Below are 13,029 nucleotides of genomic sequence, written 5' to 3'. Positions count from 1 at the left end.
ACATTCTGGAATGTGGATGAGCCCAAGTAAGCCCAGAAAGTGTGAACCTCATTTTTCTGCCAGTGAATCCCAGACTCTCGCTTACCTTTGGGGTCACCCATTCCTTCCGGTTGGGTGCCTGTGTCCTGACCATACACTTGGTCCAGGCAGTGACATCCCCAGTACAGTAATAGGCGTCGCTCTTGAAGACCAGCTGGCCTGAGCATTCCTCACAGGGAAGCAAGGCACCAAATGCCATCCCATCAGCAACTCGGTCCAAAATCTGAAGCCAGTGAAGAAACATGTCAGAGAGGAAAGGCTACAGAACATTTACCAATGTGGGATGGAAGGATTTGTACATCAACTTTATTCACCACAAAAAGGAGAGAGGCAGCTAGAGCAAGGGCTTCTTCCTGAGGTTCTTGAACACCCCCTAAGGCAGCTAGTTTATACTTGGATCTTGGATTTTTCTACTTTTAAGAGACTATATTTCCATGTGTAAAACATTGCTGGATCTTCTCCATCCCTCAGTAATTTAGAATAAAGGGAGAACCCAGAGCAGCCACGGCTACTGCACAAGGTACAGTACAAATCTCAAGTCCTGAAAACAACAGCAGGGAGAGGCTGGCTGGGGAAACTGGAGGGAAGCTGGTGTGCCACCTCCCAGGAGGACCTCAACTCCCTCTGCAGACCCGGCAGCCCTTGGGGAGTCTGGACAGAAGATAGTAGAGAGTGCTCCCCAAGCCAAAGTATGCAGCATGAAAACACAAGGCAAATATGCAGCCCACCTGAGTCCTCATCTAAACTGTAAATGAAACGTTAGCATGTGAAAGAGGTCAGGAGGGGCCTTGTGAAAAGTTGTCCCGTCCTGACCCTGAGAAATGGTGACCACGATGGTGGAGATGATGGTGCAACATGACTACGGAATATTCACTCCTTGCAATTAATACCAGCAGGTGTTCAAACGGAGGCCTCCCGTACTCCATTAGGACGGTCATGCCACAACGGCCGGGCTGGCCTCCCACGTGTGGCCCACTTAACACAAAGGCAGCTCACCGCCGACTCCCCAGAAGGCACTTGCTGCTTGTTGAAGATAAGGAGCTCTTTCAGGTCATTAGTAGAACATACTTTCTTGAGCTCATCCTTGATGTTCCAGATCAGGTCGTTCTGGGACTAAGGACAAGATCCAGTGACTTAGAGAACAGCTCTTCTCAAAGAAAAACCTGACTGGAGGAACATTTCATTACTGGTTCCTCACTAAGCTGAGATGCCCCTCTTAAGAAGTTAGTTTGATCAGGTGGGCTTTTGCCCCCAGTTATCCTCTAACGGACTTCAATTACACCTGGAGCATGGGCTCTCAGAGAAAACTGCAGGGGAGTGGGAGACCACTTAGGGAATAGGGAAGGCTACAACCATAGCACCAAGGCCCTTTGGGATCAGTTCCTTAGAAACAGATTCCAGGTGACACAGATAAGAATCTGGAAGGGCTAGGCTGGGTCTAAAGCCCCTGTTTACCTTCCCTAATGCCTGGCATCTATGGGATGGAATGAAGCAGGTATGGCTGGTCTCCACCAAACTCAAATAGAGTAGGGATGACTCTCAAATACTTCCTACTTCCCTTGATACCGTATTATTTTTGATGCCTTGCAGGAATATGCTTAGGCTTTTTAACAACTTAATTTTAAAACCTTATTATTTATTAAGTGCCTAGTCTTTGGAGAACACTTTGATATGTCATCTCATCCATTCTCACAACCACCACAACGAATGAAGAGCAATCAGCCTCCTGAAAACAGCTTGGGAGAAAAAGTGTTGCTATTTAATGACAGCTATCAATTTGGGACTTCTTAAAGGTCTTGGTAACTGGGACAGTCCTCCTTGAACTTTCTTCCCAAAGTGAGGGAAAGAAGTGAGAAAGGACACACACAGCCCAGCACTCACCTTGAGGGCCTTTTCAAGTTTACTATCCTTGTCTTTTTCTTTTTTAGATTTCTTCTTAGTCACTTCATCAATTCCATCCACCTCATCACCTTTTCTCTTTCTGAAAAGACAGAGGATACAAGACAAAGAACCAGAGCCATTACAACTCTGAAACCCAGTGACTTTGGATGACACAGAATCTAGAACATGGTGTGTTTTTTTTTTTTTCTTCATAGCCAGGCACCGAGAATTGAACCCGGGTCTCTGGCATGGCAGACAAGAACTCTGCCTGCTGAGCCACTGTGGCCCACCCCACATTATGTTTTTTAAAATGTTATTTTAACACCTACCTCTCTGACACCCCCTCCAACCCAGCCTACCCCCATTTCTCAGTGTTTCTAAGTGCTCCCTGGTGAGTTTTAGGGCTCTCTATTCAGGCAGTTAAGAAGGCAGGAGACTACATCCATTTCAGGAAGTATTCTGACAGCCAAGGAGGAGTGTCAGGGTTTGCTCCAGAGCCTTGGAACAACCCAGTACAGGATCCACGGCTCAAGCCCCATCTGATGCCTTGCTATAAACAAGACTAGGTGGAAGACTGGCAGGGACTAAGCCCATGGCCGAGGGACAAGGATTGCAGAAGGATAAAGCACAAGAGTCAGGACCCAAGCCTTTCAAGCTATAACACTGAGGCTGTCCTGAGCACGCTCTTCTCAGAGGTGGGAAAGTGCTACCATTTAAAGTCCAAATAAGAAATGATATTCAAGGCATTGCTAACCAACATGCCTGAGCTAGTTCATCAAACATGCTGCTGACCAAGCTCAGCAGCATCATTCTTGACTCAAGAGAGGACACTGAGGGTATCTGCACCCCACCCCCCATTCTGAGTACCAGGAGCAGAGGGGTTAAGCACCCAGCCAAGCTGTCACGCAGACCTGAGATCACACCCTGACTTTTTCTCATCCAAAAATAGAGAGAAAAATACCAACCACCTCCTGAGGTTGTGGTGATGGGTAAAAGGAAAACCTCATGTAAAGTGCTTAGCAGAGACACTGGCATACTAGAAATGTTCAATAAATTCTGGTTCTTATGACACAAATGTGAGCTTAAGAATTTCCACCTCTACACATCCATGTGCTGGGATGCCTGAGGACTTTTGATGCATGTGCCCGATTTTCTAGTTTGTGTTTTTTTTTTTGACACACTCCAGAGTCACATGTGCTGCTGCAATGGGCTAGTCTGAGTGTTCTGCACTGAAATGAAGGATGGGGAGGCCAGGGCTGCTCAATCCTAACAGGGCCTAGCAGTCACTGTCCCAGCACAGCCATATGTGCACTCACCAGCAAAACTGGATGAAGGGACAGCAGAGAGAAAGCTAGAAGAGTCACAGGTGCCCAAGGACTCAAGAGAGCCACCAACAGTTTTTTCCCATCCTAAATTTTAACACCCTATGAAACCTACACCATTGTGAATTATAAGCAGGGGGACTTTCTACATAATAATCCATTGTCTTCCATCTACAAATGGTTGTGATATATCCTCCCTGCACCATTCATAAGGAGAGACACAAACACACAGGGACGATTCACACAGATTGCTACTAGGACCCTGAGGGGATGTGAAGGATCATGAAGGTCAGGGGAAACCCACAGGGGCAGGAGGGTGGTCTTTAAATGTCTGAAGGGCTGTTGAAGGAAGCGGGATTTTATTTCAACTGTCCATGAAGAATAGATGTAGGAAGGGGGACTAGAGACCAGTAGGAAAGGGATTTCACAAGGGAGGGAGCTGGAGCTATAGAAAAATACATGAAGAACTCTGTCCAGTCTTTCCTGCTCTGTCCTCTGCGACTACAGCTGGGGAAGGAGTGGAGTTCTGCACTGAGGTTCCTCATCAGGCATCTCCCTGGCTTTTTAATGATCAGCAAAGGGAAAGGGAGGAGTGAATCTGGAGGGTCTTCAGGTCTCCCTCCTATCCTGCACCAACCCCCTAGTCCCTAAAAGCCCTTCCTGGCCCTTGCACACCCTTCACTCTTGACGCCGGGGAGCTGCTTCTTGAGGGTTTCCTTATCCTCAGGAGTGAGGAGGCTGAAGCCCTTGAGTTGGCTTGCGCTGTACTCAGGCCGGAAACCCAGCTCCTCTCTGTTGCTGATGAAGCAGTTTGGGTGGTACCAGCGGTCTATCATGCCCAGTTGTGGCTTCTCTGGGTCCAGCATCTTCTTGGACAGACGTATCTGGCCCTGCAGGGAAAACCATCTGTGATACAGTGAACATTAAAGGTGCCCACAGGCAACATGGGCAGGATTGTGCCCCATCAGGAGGGGACTTGGGTCCCAGCCAAGTCCTGGCTAGCAGCAAGAGGGCTGCTGGGAGATACTGGTTCTTCTGTAGCACCAAGCTTTGTACATTATGCTCAAACTCTGGCACCCCCCATTTGAAATGGAGATAATTCCAACCAGCTGGCTACCTACCCACCAGCCTGGGAAGTGAAGAAGCAATGAAATTTTTCATCACTCCGACAGCTGAATGGCAGACTCAGAAGAACCCACAAACAAGCTCCAACGGAGCACAGGCCTCAGAATAGAAATTTCGAAATTTCTGCTTCCTCAGTGGACTCTTAAGTCTCATCACACAGATGAAGCATCCTAAGAATCAGTAATAGACCCATAGGCAAGAACCCAGTTCTGCCATCCTGCCTTGGTTTACAACTTCCAAGCCTGACATCCCTGGGAGAGTTTCATGCCTGTGAACCCCAGCCCCAGAGAGCTCAGCACAAGGAGCTATTGATGCTATCTAAGACTCCATTTCAGGCCAAGCAACACCCAGTAGCAGCTAGCTTCTGACATTTCCCTTCAACTCAAGAGGAGCTTAACCTTTGCTTCAAATTGTTGGTGACTGAAAGTAGTTGGAGAAAACCTAGCCCACCCCCGGCTCATCTCAATGTTCTGTACAATACCCAAGAAGGCAAAAACCTTCAACCAATGCCTTAAACTAATCAATTCATATGCGTATTTAAGATCAGAGTAAGGTGAGAAGGCTGGAGCACAGGCCTACCCTTCCACCTGTGTCTCCTGCTCCTCAGATGGCTGTGGGCCCTAGGGACCAGGAGTGACCAGAAGCATGGTTTAATGAAGTTTCTCCGATTAAAGAGAAGGAACCTGGAGACTCATATATCAGGAAGAAACACACTCCTTAAACACTCCCACCATAAAACCCCCAGTTCCTGCTGAGTCCCAGAAAAGATCCCTTGTGTAAGTGCTTCCCAAAGTCTCCCAGGTCTCCTAAGAACGGATACGGCCACAAATACAAGGACTGGCCCGTAAATAATTAGGGCAAAACCTTTCTGATGAAAAGTCATGGTCATCTCTTGTATCTACTAAGAGCTTCATTTTATTTTTAACCATTAGTGTTGAAGCAGGTATCTGTGGCCTTATTATTATTTTTTAATTTTCTCAAGTCATCTGATGCAAGGAATTTATAAAGGTCAAACATCTGAGTACCCGAACTCTCACCTTTTCGATCTTCTCCATACATCCTTTGCATGTGCTTCTGTTGGACTTGGCATATTCTGCTGCAAAGTCACCCAGTGTCTTCTCTGTCTTGCTGCCACTTCCACCCTGGCCTTTGACTGAACAAATACAAAGCAATGCTTATCTAAAGAGCCTCACAGTTTAGCCCCTAAAAGGCCCCTGTCCATCTTCTCTACCTCCCCAGATCCTTACACTAGGAACCAAAATTGGTCCATCCCATTTCTGTCCCATTTGCCTTCCTAAACACCTAACACAAAAATTAATTAAAAACAGATCATAAGCCTAAATGTAAAAGCTAAAACTCCAAAACTTCTGGAAGAAAACAATCTGATAAAGGTTGGCTGCAATGATTCGATTAAAATAATGTATGTCAAAGTGCTGGAACAGTGCACAGACCTAGGTAAGAACTTAATAAATGAATACCATGCACCTAGTAAAAATAAGATGGAAACCTGATTTTTAACTAGAAAAAAGCAAATACCGTTAAGTGTAACAAGTAGTATGTAGGACAAGATCCTATTTCTGCAGGAAAGAAAAAACATACACATGTGAATCAATATTTGTAGAGAAAAAAATTTTGTACGGAGACAAACGAGAATGTTAACGAGCAACAAGTTATCTCTGGCTTATAGGATCTGGTAGATTTAAATTTTCTCTGTGTCTGTAAACATGGAAAATCTGGGTTCTTTGGTTAAAGAACCAGAAGACTGCAGAGGCTGGAGGCTGGTTTGGTTTCACAAAAAACACACATCTATAGTAAAATTTTTATGCCCTTTTAAACAGTAAGAGTTTAACTGAGACACACACACATGATATATAACTTTATATAACTAGGGCCCCAGATTGACAACCTTCACTATCCTGAATACAAACGGGAAAAAAGGCCTCAGAGGAGAAACATTTTTAAACCAGTTCTTTGCTAAAACTGGTACACTCACCCTCTAGACCCTTACTTAGCAAATTTACATTTATTCACAATTCTGGTTTCTCGGTCTCCAGCAGATCTGAAGCAGCTGGAGGCAAACACACCCTGCCTGAAAGGGTGGACAGATGATGAAAACATAGTTAAGCATACGCAGACAGCACCATGGAAACGATGGCTGGCATTCCTTCCCATCAATGTCCTGGAGTTATGAGAACAGATTAAACTGGGGTCAGTGTGACCTGTTTAGGAAGGCAGAGAAATAATAATGCAGTCCCTTCAAAAAGTAATGAAAATGTGACATTCTGAAATTTAAAGGCCATATTCCAAGCACAACAATGCTGGATCATGCCCTCTACCTGCACACGTGCCAGACAAGAGAGGGCAAGCGGAGTGCTGCTTTGTTCTCTGCAAAAACGCACCACTGGGTGCTTTGGGGTGAGAGATGAACCCTCGCTGGTTCCCTCATTAATACAAACCTGTCACTCCTCCAGCCTCTGCAGTCTTCTTGACTTTCTGCTGGTCGTCCCACCGAATCTCGGAGAACCCATCCACTTCGACATCAGGGTGCCGGATGGAATGGCCAACCTTCCAGAAGCAGGAGAAGTGGTACCAGTGTGGGACTTTCCCATCGAACATGGGGGACTAGATGGAAGCAAATCAGGGAGGTAGGTGAGTGGTTAAGCTACACTTCAGACTCACTCACCACCCACCTCAACCCTAGCCCTTAGCAGCTGAGCAACACAGTAAACCCTTGTTTCTGTACCTGGAAAATGAGGTCAGCCTTGCCTCTGTTCTCCCTACCTCACATGAAAAACTGCAAATGGATTGGAAATGACATCTCCTGCTCCACACTGCTCAAAATCTTCTCAGACAGCTTGGGAAACTACTGCCTACTTTTCCTGACCTATTCTCTTAGGATGTGAAAACACCCCCCAGTGGAATAGTGGCATACTAAGAGAGCAGACCTCTGCCCCATGCACCTTTTATCCCCACACCATTCCATCTCAGGGACATGACTTATCTCATGGCACAGTGAAGTGCATAGATAGGTTCTGTTCTACGTCAAGATCCCACTGCATCTGACTGGGAAAGGCCAGACAACTGGCACATTCAGGCCTGGACTCAAAGGGCCTGGGTGGCCCAGAAAAGGCTCTTTAAGTGCTTCTGCAGTTCAGAATAATGAGAACAAGTCCCAGATGAGGAGCGAGGCAGAGAAAATGTGTCAGAATGTGTCAAGCTCATAGCACCACATAAGTGTGGAACGACAACTTCCAGGAGGGGAGAATGAAAGAGTTCAGAGGAAGCAAGCCTGAAGGGGCAGCCAACGGAAATCCCCCACGCCTGCATCGAGACTGTCAGCTGCTCAACGGCTTTATAAACACCATTTCCTGGGTACAGGAAGCCAGTAGTCCAGGCATATAGCAAAGGAGGTGGTCTCCCCTCTCACAGTGTTTTTCCCCCTTTGAAGTTTTACACTCAAACCGGTACTGACTTAATAGCACTGGATTTTTCAGGTTCATGTCCCTAGGCCAAAGGTGACAGTGATGAGGAACAGTGAGAGAAGGGGGACACTAACTTTACTTGGTCCCTAGTACCCCCCAAGCCATCTTGTACAACCACAACCAGCCTTTGAGTGGAAACCACCCCACACACACACTTTACAGATGGGGGGGGGGGGGACTGGAAGTGATTCAGCCCGAATTTGAATCTGATGCTACAGTTCTTTCCACTACACTGCTTGGCAGGAAGAACTGCCCCATTTAGCAATAACAAACTGTGCTCTGACTGAAAGGAGGCCTCCTCCCCCAAACATCTGCATTTACAGAACATAAAGCTAAATGGCATGCATGTCATCAAAATATTAAAATAGCATTAAAGTTAAATATTATGCAGAACTTTTAAGATGAAGCTGTGTGTGGGGATGGGAGAAATATCCTAGGTAAGCAACAACAAGACACACCAACTATCCCTCTCCCATTCATGAGTGGTCTTTTGCAGATGTGAGGTTAAGGTGGAGGCACTTTCAAGACACCTCAGCATCAACCCTCTACCTGGGTGACCAGCAGCACCAGCTGTTCCCACTGCCTGGAATGCTACTGCCCAGGACGCAACAGCTCAAATCAAACGCCACATCCTCAGGCCCCACTGTTCCTAATGAAACATCTGTGTGATTATTTCATCAGTGTCTGTGTCCTGCAGTAGGCTGCTGGCTCCCTATGGAGGGTATGCTGCCTGCCTTACTAGCATCAGGCAATGCCTGCTTACGAACTGTTTGCTGAATGCCCCAAGGCTAGAGGGAAGAAAAATGGGGAATCACTACTATGGAAAAGACGATTCCCCCAAACCTGACAACAAATGACACTTCAGAGAGGGGACTCGTGTTCTGGCTTTGAAATCTTCCACCAGATTTCATGGAGGGAGCGAGCGCAAATGCAGGAAAGAAGCATCCGGCCCCCAGGTTCTGACATGAGCAGCGGCCTGCCTTTCTTTGCTCTTCCTGCCTTGGTTTCCCTTCCTGCCTGGCCCTACCCTGCAATGCCCCAAGGCTACACTCACACAGGAAGGTGTGCGGCTCAGCCCCAAACCAGAACCTCTGGCTGCGGGGTCTCTGTCTGGCTTGGCCAGGAGCCCCCTTGGTCTACGTGCCGTCCCTGACCACCGGTGCAGCGGAGGGCACCAGAGGGGACTCCCCAAATATAGTCTGTCTAAGGGAGTGCACTCATAGCCTAGAGTTGAGGTCACAGGGGCCCATCCTCCTTAAGAAGGATGAAACATTTGTCTGAAGCAAGGCTTCATCTCAAGACTCAGAACCAAGGAGGGGTACCTGACCAACATCACAAGATCACGGCCTCCATCTACCTGGTAGAGGTGGCTTGGGAAAGCTGCAGAGTTTTCAATCACTTACTTAGCAACATCTACTAAGTAAACATTTTCCTGGTACCAGTTACAGAGGCGAGGGGCCATAACCACCTGCATCTTTCCCTATAAAGTAGGGACAGCCAGCATACCTTGGAGAACTCTCACAGAGGAAGAACTCATCACAGTCCCCCAAGGTCACCAGGCTGGAAGACCCAGTTCCCTTCCTTCAGGCAACAAAGTATCAGATATTTGATAAGCAGCCAACAATCCTCCCATACAAATGTAAGAGAAGGTATTTATATGCAAGCACAGAGAAGAATGACTTCTTTCTTTCTGGCTTTTAACCAGCTTAGCCAGCAGAAAGACTAACTTTAAATTCTGAATTAAGAAGCAAATCCACAAAGGAAACATCTCTACCCACCTCCAAATACCTTTACAGAAAAACTACATTCACTTCTATTTTCTTTTAGCACGGGCAGGCTCTGGGAATCCAACTCCACAGCAGGTAAGAATTCTGTCATTGAGCCCACCGGTGCACCGCCCTACATCTATTTATTTATTTGTTTTTTTGCATGGGCTGGCACGGGGAATCAAACACGGATCTCTAGCATGGCAGGCGAGAACTCTGCCTGCTGAGCCAATGTGGCCCGCCCCCTACATTTACTTATAAGAGGGAATTTCTTTCACCTTATAAATATCTGGAATGAGGGCCCAGAATGTTACAGCTTAACTGAAACAGGTAACTCAAGTTACCTTCCTCAGAGAAGCCTTTCAGGACTCCCTCCTTCAGAGCCAACCCTCCTCTTCCTCAACATTTTGGGCTTGCTGCCAACACACTGGCTGTAGGCAGATATTCTCTCTGTCCTTCTCACAACAGGGATCTCTGGTTGTCTGGCGAAGACTATGGGCATCCGTTTGTGGCAGTAACATCTTCAAAGCACAATAAATATAATGCAGAGGCTCACAAGGGTAAGCAATTATACTGAGATAATCATCAAATCATTTAAGAAGTATTTTGGAGATACAGTAACACATGATCTCTAAAGCATTATATAACAAACTTGTACCTGTCTGATAATTACAGTAAATTTGAAGTAGGAATGAGAGTAAATGATATTTTGAAGATTTCCAACAACTATAAAATGATAATATCTGTAATTACTACTGGTGACAAAAATCACTGGTACTATTTATATGTCTTTGCTTTGCTGCTTATATTCATAACTGCAGAAAAGAATACCTTTATCTAGAGTTTAGTGAAAACAGAGCTGAAAAATTCATGGACTTCTTGAGTTCCACCCACCATTTCATAGAACCTTGGCCAAGAACCCAGGCAGTAGGAGAGGGAACTTCACAAAAGCAAACTCCCCATATATTTGCAATAAAGTTCAAAGCCCTTTAGTGGTAAATTCTGGTTTTCCAATGATAGGCCCATATTCTTCTCAGTCCTCACTTTACCACTCCCCACTTCCATGAATAAATGACTCCTAATCAAGTGCTCACATTAGTTGGGACCCCTTGGGGTTGCCAGCTTTTATCAGCTGGCATACACCCCTGCACAGCAGTAATGCTTATTTACCAGCTGTATTCCCTTTAACTAACGGCAAAGTCCCAAAGGCAGAGTTTGCACTGTGTCCCTAGTACCAAAAACAGTGCCTGGAATGAAACTGTGTATAATAGGTGCTCAACAAATGTGTACTGAATGCAAAGCACAGCTTCCAGGTACTGAGCTAGGTATGCCCTGAGGATACCAAGATAACCAGATAATCTTAAGTACCGGCACTTTAGAAAATTCAGGGAGGGCTATTTGATCATTCTTGGAACACTTTCCTGTCTCATTATAGAAAGAGAAAATCAAGAGGTACCTTGATGCTGAGTAACAAACAGCATTATATGGGAGACGGGGAGGATCTGGGCAGGTGAGAATTACACACAGACACCAGCAAACTGCAGGACGGAGGAGGCAGGAAGGCCCCTCCACTGAACAGGAGACTTCAGACACACTGCCTCAAAGCACACCCCCAAATCGTCATCTCAGAAGTCTCAGGGAGGATGGGACGGGGTTCCCCACTCTGTCAGAAAGCCCAGAGAAGGAATTTCCCGCCCCACTCGACTCAAATCAGATGGCTGTCAAGGCATCAAAAGGACAGTCTGGGAAGTTTGGGGAAAATGCTTTTTTCAAAGCATAAATGAGGCAAAAAGGGAATGCACTATGTAGAAACGACACCGACTTTTATATAGTTTTGCATAAACTTCTTTAAATTGAGGGTGAGTGGGTGTTTTTAAATATAGGTAAAAAATAGGTTATTAAAAAAATCCCCACAAGCCAGTAGTCACCACCAATGTAGGTCAAAAACCTTCCAGCACAAGGCAGATCAAAATCAGACTAGCGTCAAAAGATGCTGCACGCCTTTCCCCCCAAGGAGAGTGATGATAAAATAACAAGAACTCCTCTAACACCCCCAAAAAAGAATTAAAGCTGCTCCTTATTGTTATCTTTTTTTTTTTTTCATGGGCAGGCACCAGGAATCGAATCCGGGTCTTCGGCATGGCAGGCGACAACCCTGCCACTGAGCCACCGTGGCCCGCCCTGCTCCTTTTTAAAATGCAAAAAACACCAGTTACAGATCCTATTTTCCGAGTTTTTTCTGCAGAGCCTTCCGGGGGGGGGGCCCACGGGCAGGCCACCGAGTGCACAGTGACTGCAGCGGCGACCGCGGCCCAGCTGGAGGGGTCCAAGCGGTCGGGCCCACCCGGCCCATTCCGAGAGCCCCCGCCCTCCTTCCCCCCCAAGCCCTTCCCTAAATCTCACAAGGCGGGGCCGCTGCAGGGGCCGCTGCGGAGGTCGCGCGCGGGGAGCCTGAGGCAGCCCTGGTCCCCGCTCGGCACAAAGCGGCCCGCGCCACCCAGTGAGCAACCGAGGCCTCCGGGCCCTTCCCGCACCTGCACCATTATGGCCATCCGGAGCGAATCCTTGGGGATACTTTCGCCGCATTTCTTGCAGGAGGCGCGCCCGCTCTTGGCGTACTCGACTCGGTAAAGCTTGTCCGAGGCCTCCGCCATCCTCCTCCCTGGGCCGCCGCAGCGCCTCGGGACCGCAAGACCACAGGGGCCTCCTCCTCGCCCGCCACGCGGACGACAGCCCCCCCAGCTCCTGCAGGCGTCGGAATGCGCCGCTCCGGGATAGATTGCTCACGCCTGGCCACGGGACCGCCCTTGGCGCCCGCGCGCCCGCCCACCAGCCCCTGCTGGCGTCCGAGCGCGCCGCTCCGGGATAGATTGTTGATGCCTGGCCGCGGGAACGCCCCCGGCGCCCGCGCGCCCGCCCACCATCTCCAACAGGCGTCCGAGGGCGCTGCTCCGGGATAGATTGCTGACGCCTGGCCGCGGGAACGCCCCCAGCGCGTGTGCCCGCGGCCGGCCTCGAGGGCGGGCCCTTCTCGGCGAAGGGTTTACGGGCTTTGGGGGCTCTGGCGGCCGTTTAGTCTCCCTCTGAAGGGTAAATTGCTACCCCTTTAACCGTTTAGTTGCTAGGCAGGCGTAGTTGCTGTTGCACCGCTATTTAAACTCCCCAGCCATCTTTCTGCGTTCCCGCTCTTTTCGGAGAGCCGCCTGCTCGGGAACGCGGCTCACCTGCCGAGGGCTGGCCAGTGAGCTGCGAGGTTGACCCTCCCTGGCCCGTGGGACTCACTTGGAGTCCGCAGACCGCTGGAACAGGGTCCTAACTGAAACTTAGCGTTTCCTCTACTATGAATTTTGAAGCATGAATACAAATCCTAGGAATATTAGCAGAATCCGTGATTTGACTCACCAATAGTCACCA

At 48.0% G+C, this 13,029-nt stretch overlaps 1 protein-coding gene across 1 annotated transcript in view; it reads right to left on the bottom strand.

The window, feature by feature from the left end:
• The window catches only part of PARP1 (poly(ADP-ribose) polymerase 1), a 34,579-nt gene extending 22,181 nt beyond the window's left edge, over window positions 1-12,398 (bottom strand). Inside the window, exons 1-7 of the mRNA XM_077168570.1 lie at window positions 12,150-12,398; window positions 6,824-6,989; window positions 5,405-5,520; window positions 3,918-4,132; window positions 1,921-2,020; window positions 1,036-1,152; window positions 86-262 (exon numbers count right to left, since the gene is read on the bottom strand). Of these exons, the coding sequence (XP_077024685.1) occupies window positions 86-262; window positions 1,036-1,152; window positions 1,921-2,020; window positions 3,918-4,132; window positions 5,405-5,520; window positions 6,824-6,989; window positions 12,150-12,269 (1,011 nt within the window). The 5' untranslated portion in view covers window positions 12,270-12,398. The remainder of the gene's footprint in view (window positions 1-85; window positions 263-1,035; window positions 1,153-1,920; window positions 2,021-3,917; window positions 4,133-5,404; window positions 5,521-6,823; window positions 6,990-12,149) is intronic.
• Window positions 12,399-13,029: the final 631 nt, after the last annotated feature.

The sequence above is a fragment of the Tamandua tetradactyla genome, chromosome 7 (assembly GCF_023851605.1).
Source record: "Tamandua tetradactyla isolate mTamTet1 chromosome 7, mTamTet1.pri, whole genome shotgun sequence".
In the NCBI taxonomy this organism is placed as follows: Eukaryota; Metazoa; Chordata; class Mammalia; order Pilosa; family Myrmecophagidae; genus Tamandua; species Tamandua tetradactyla.
Note: the sequence above shows the minus strand (reverse complement) of the source record. Positions and strands in the feature narration are given on the sequence as shown.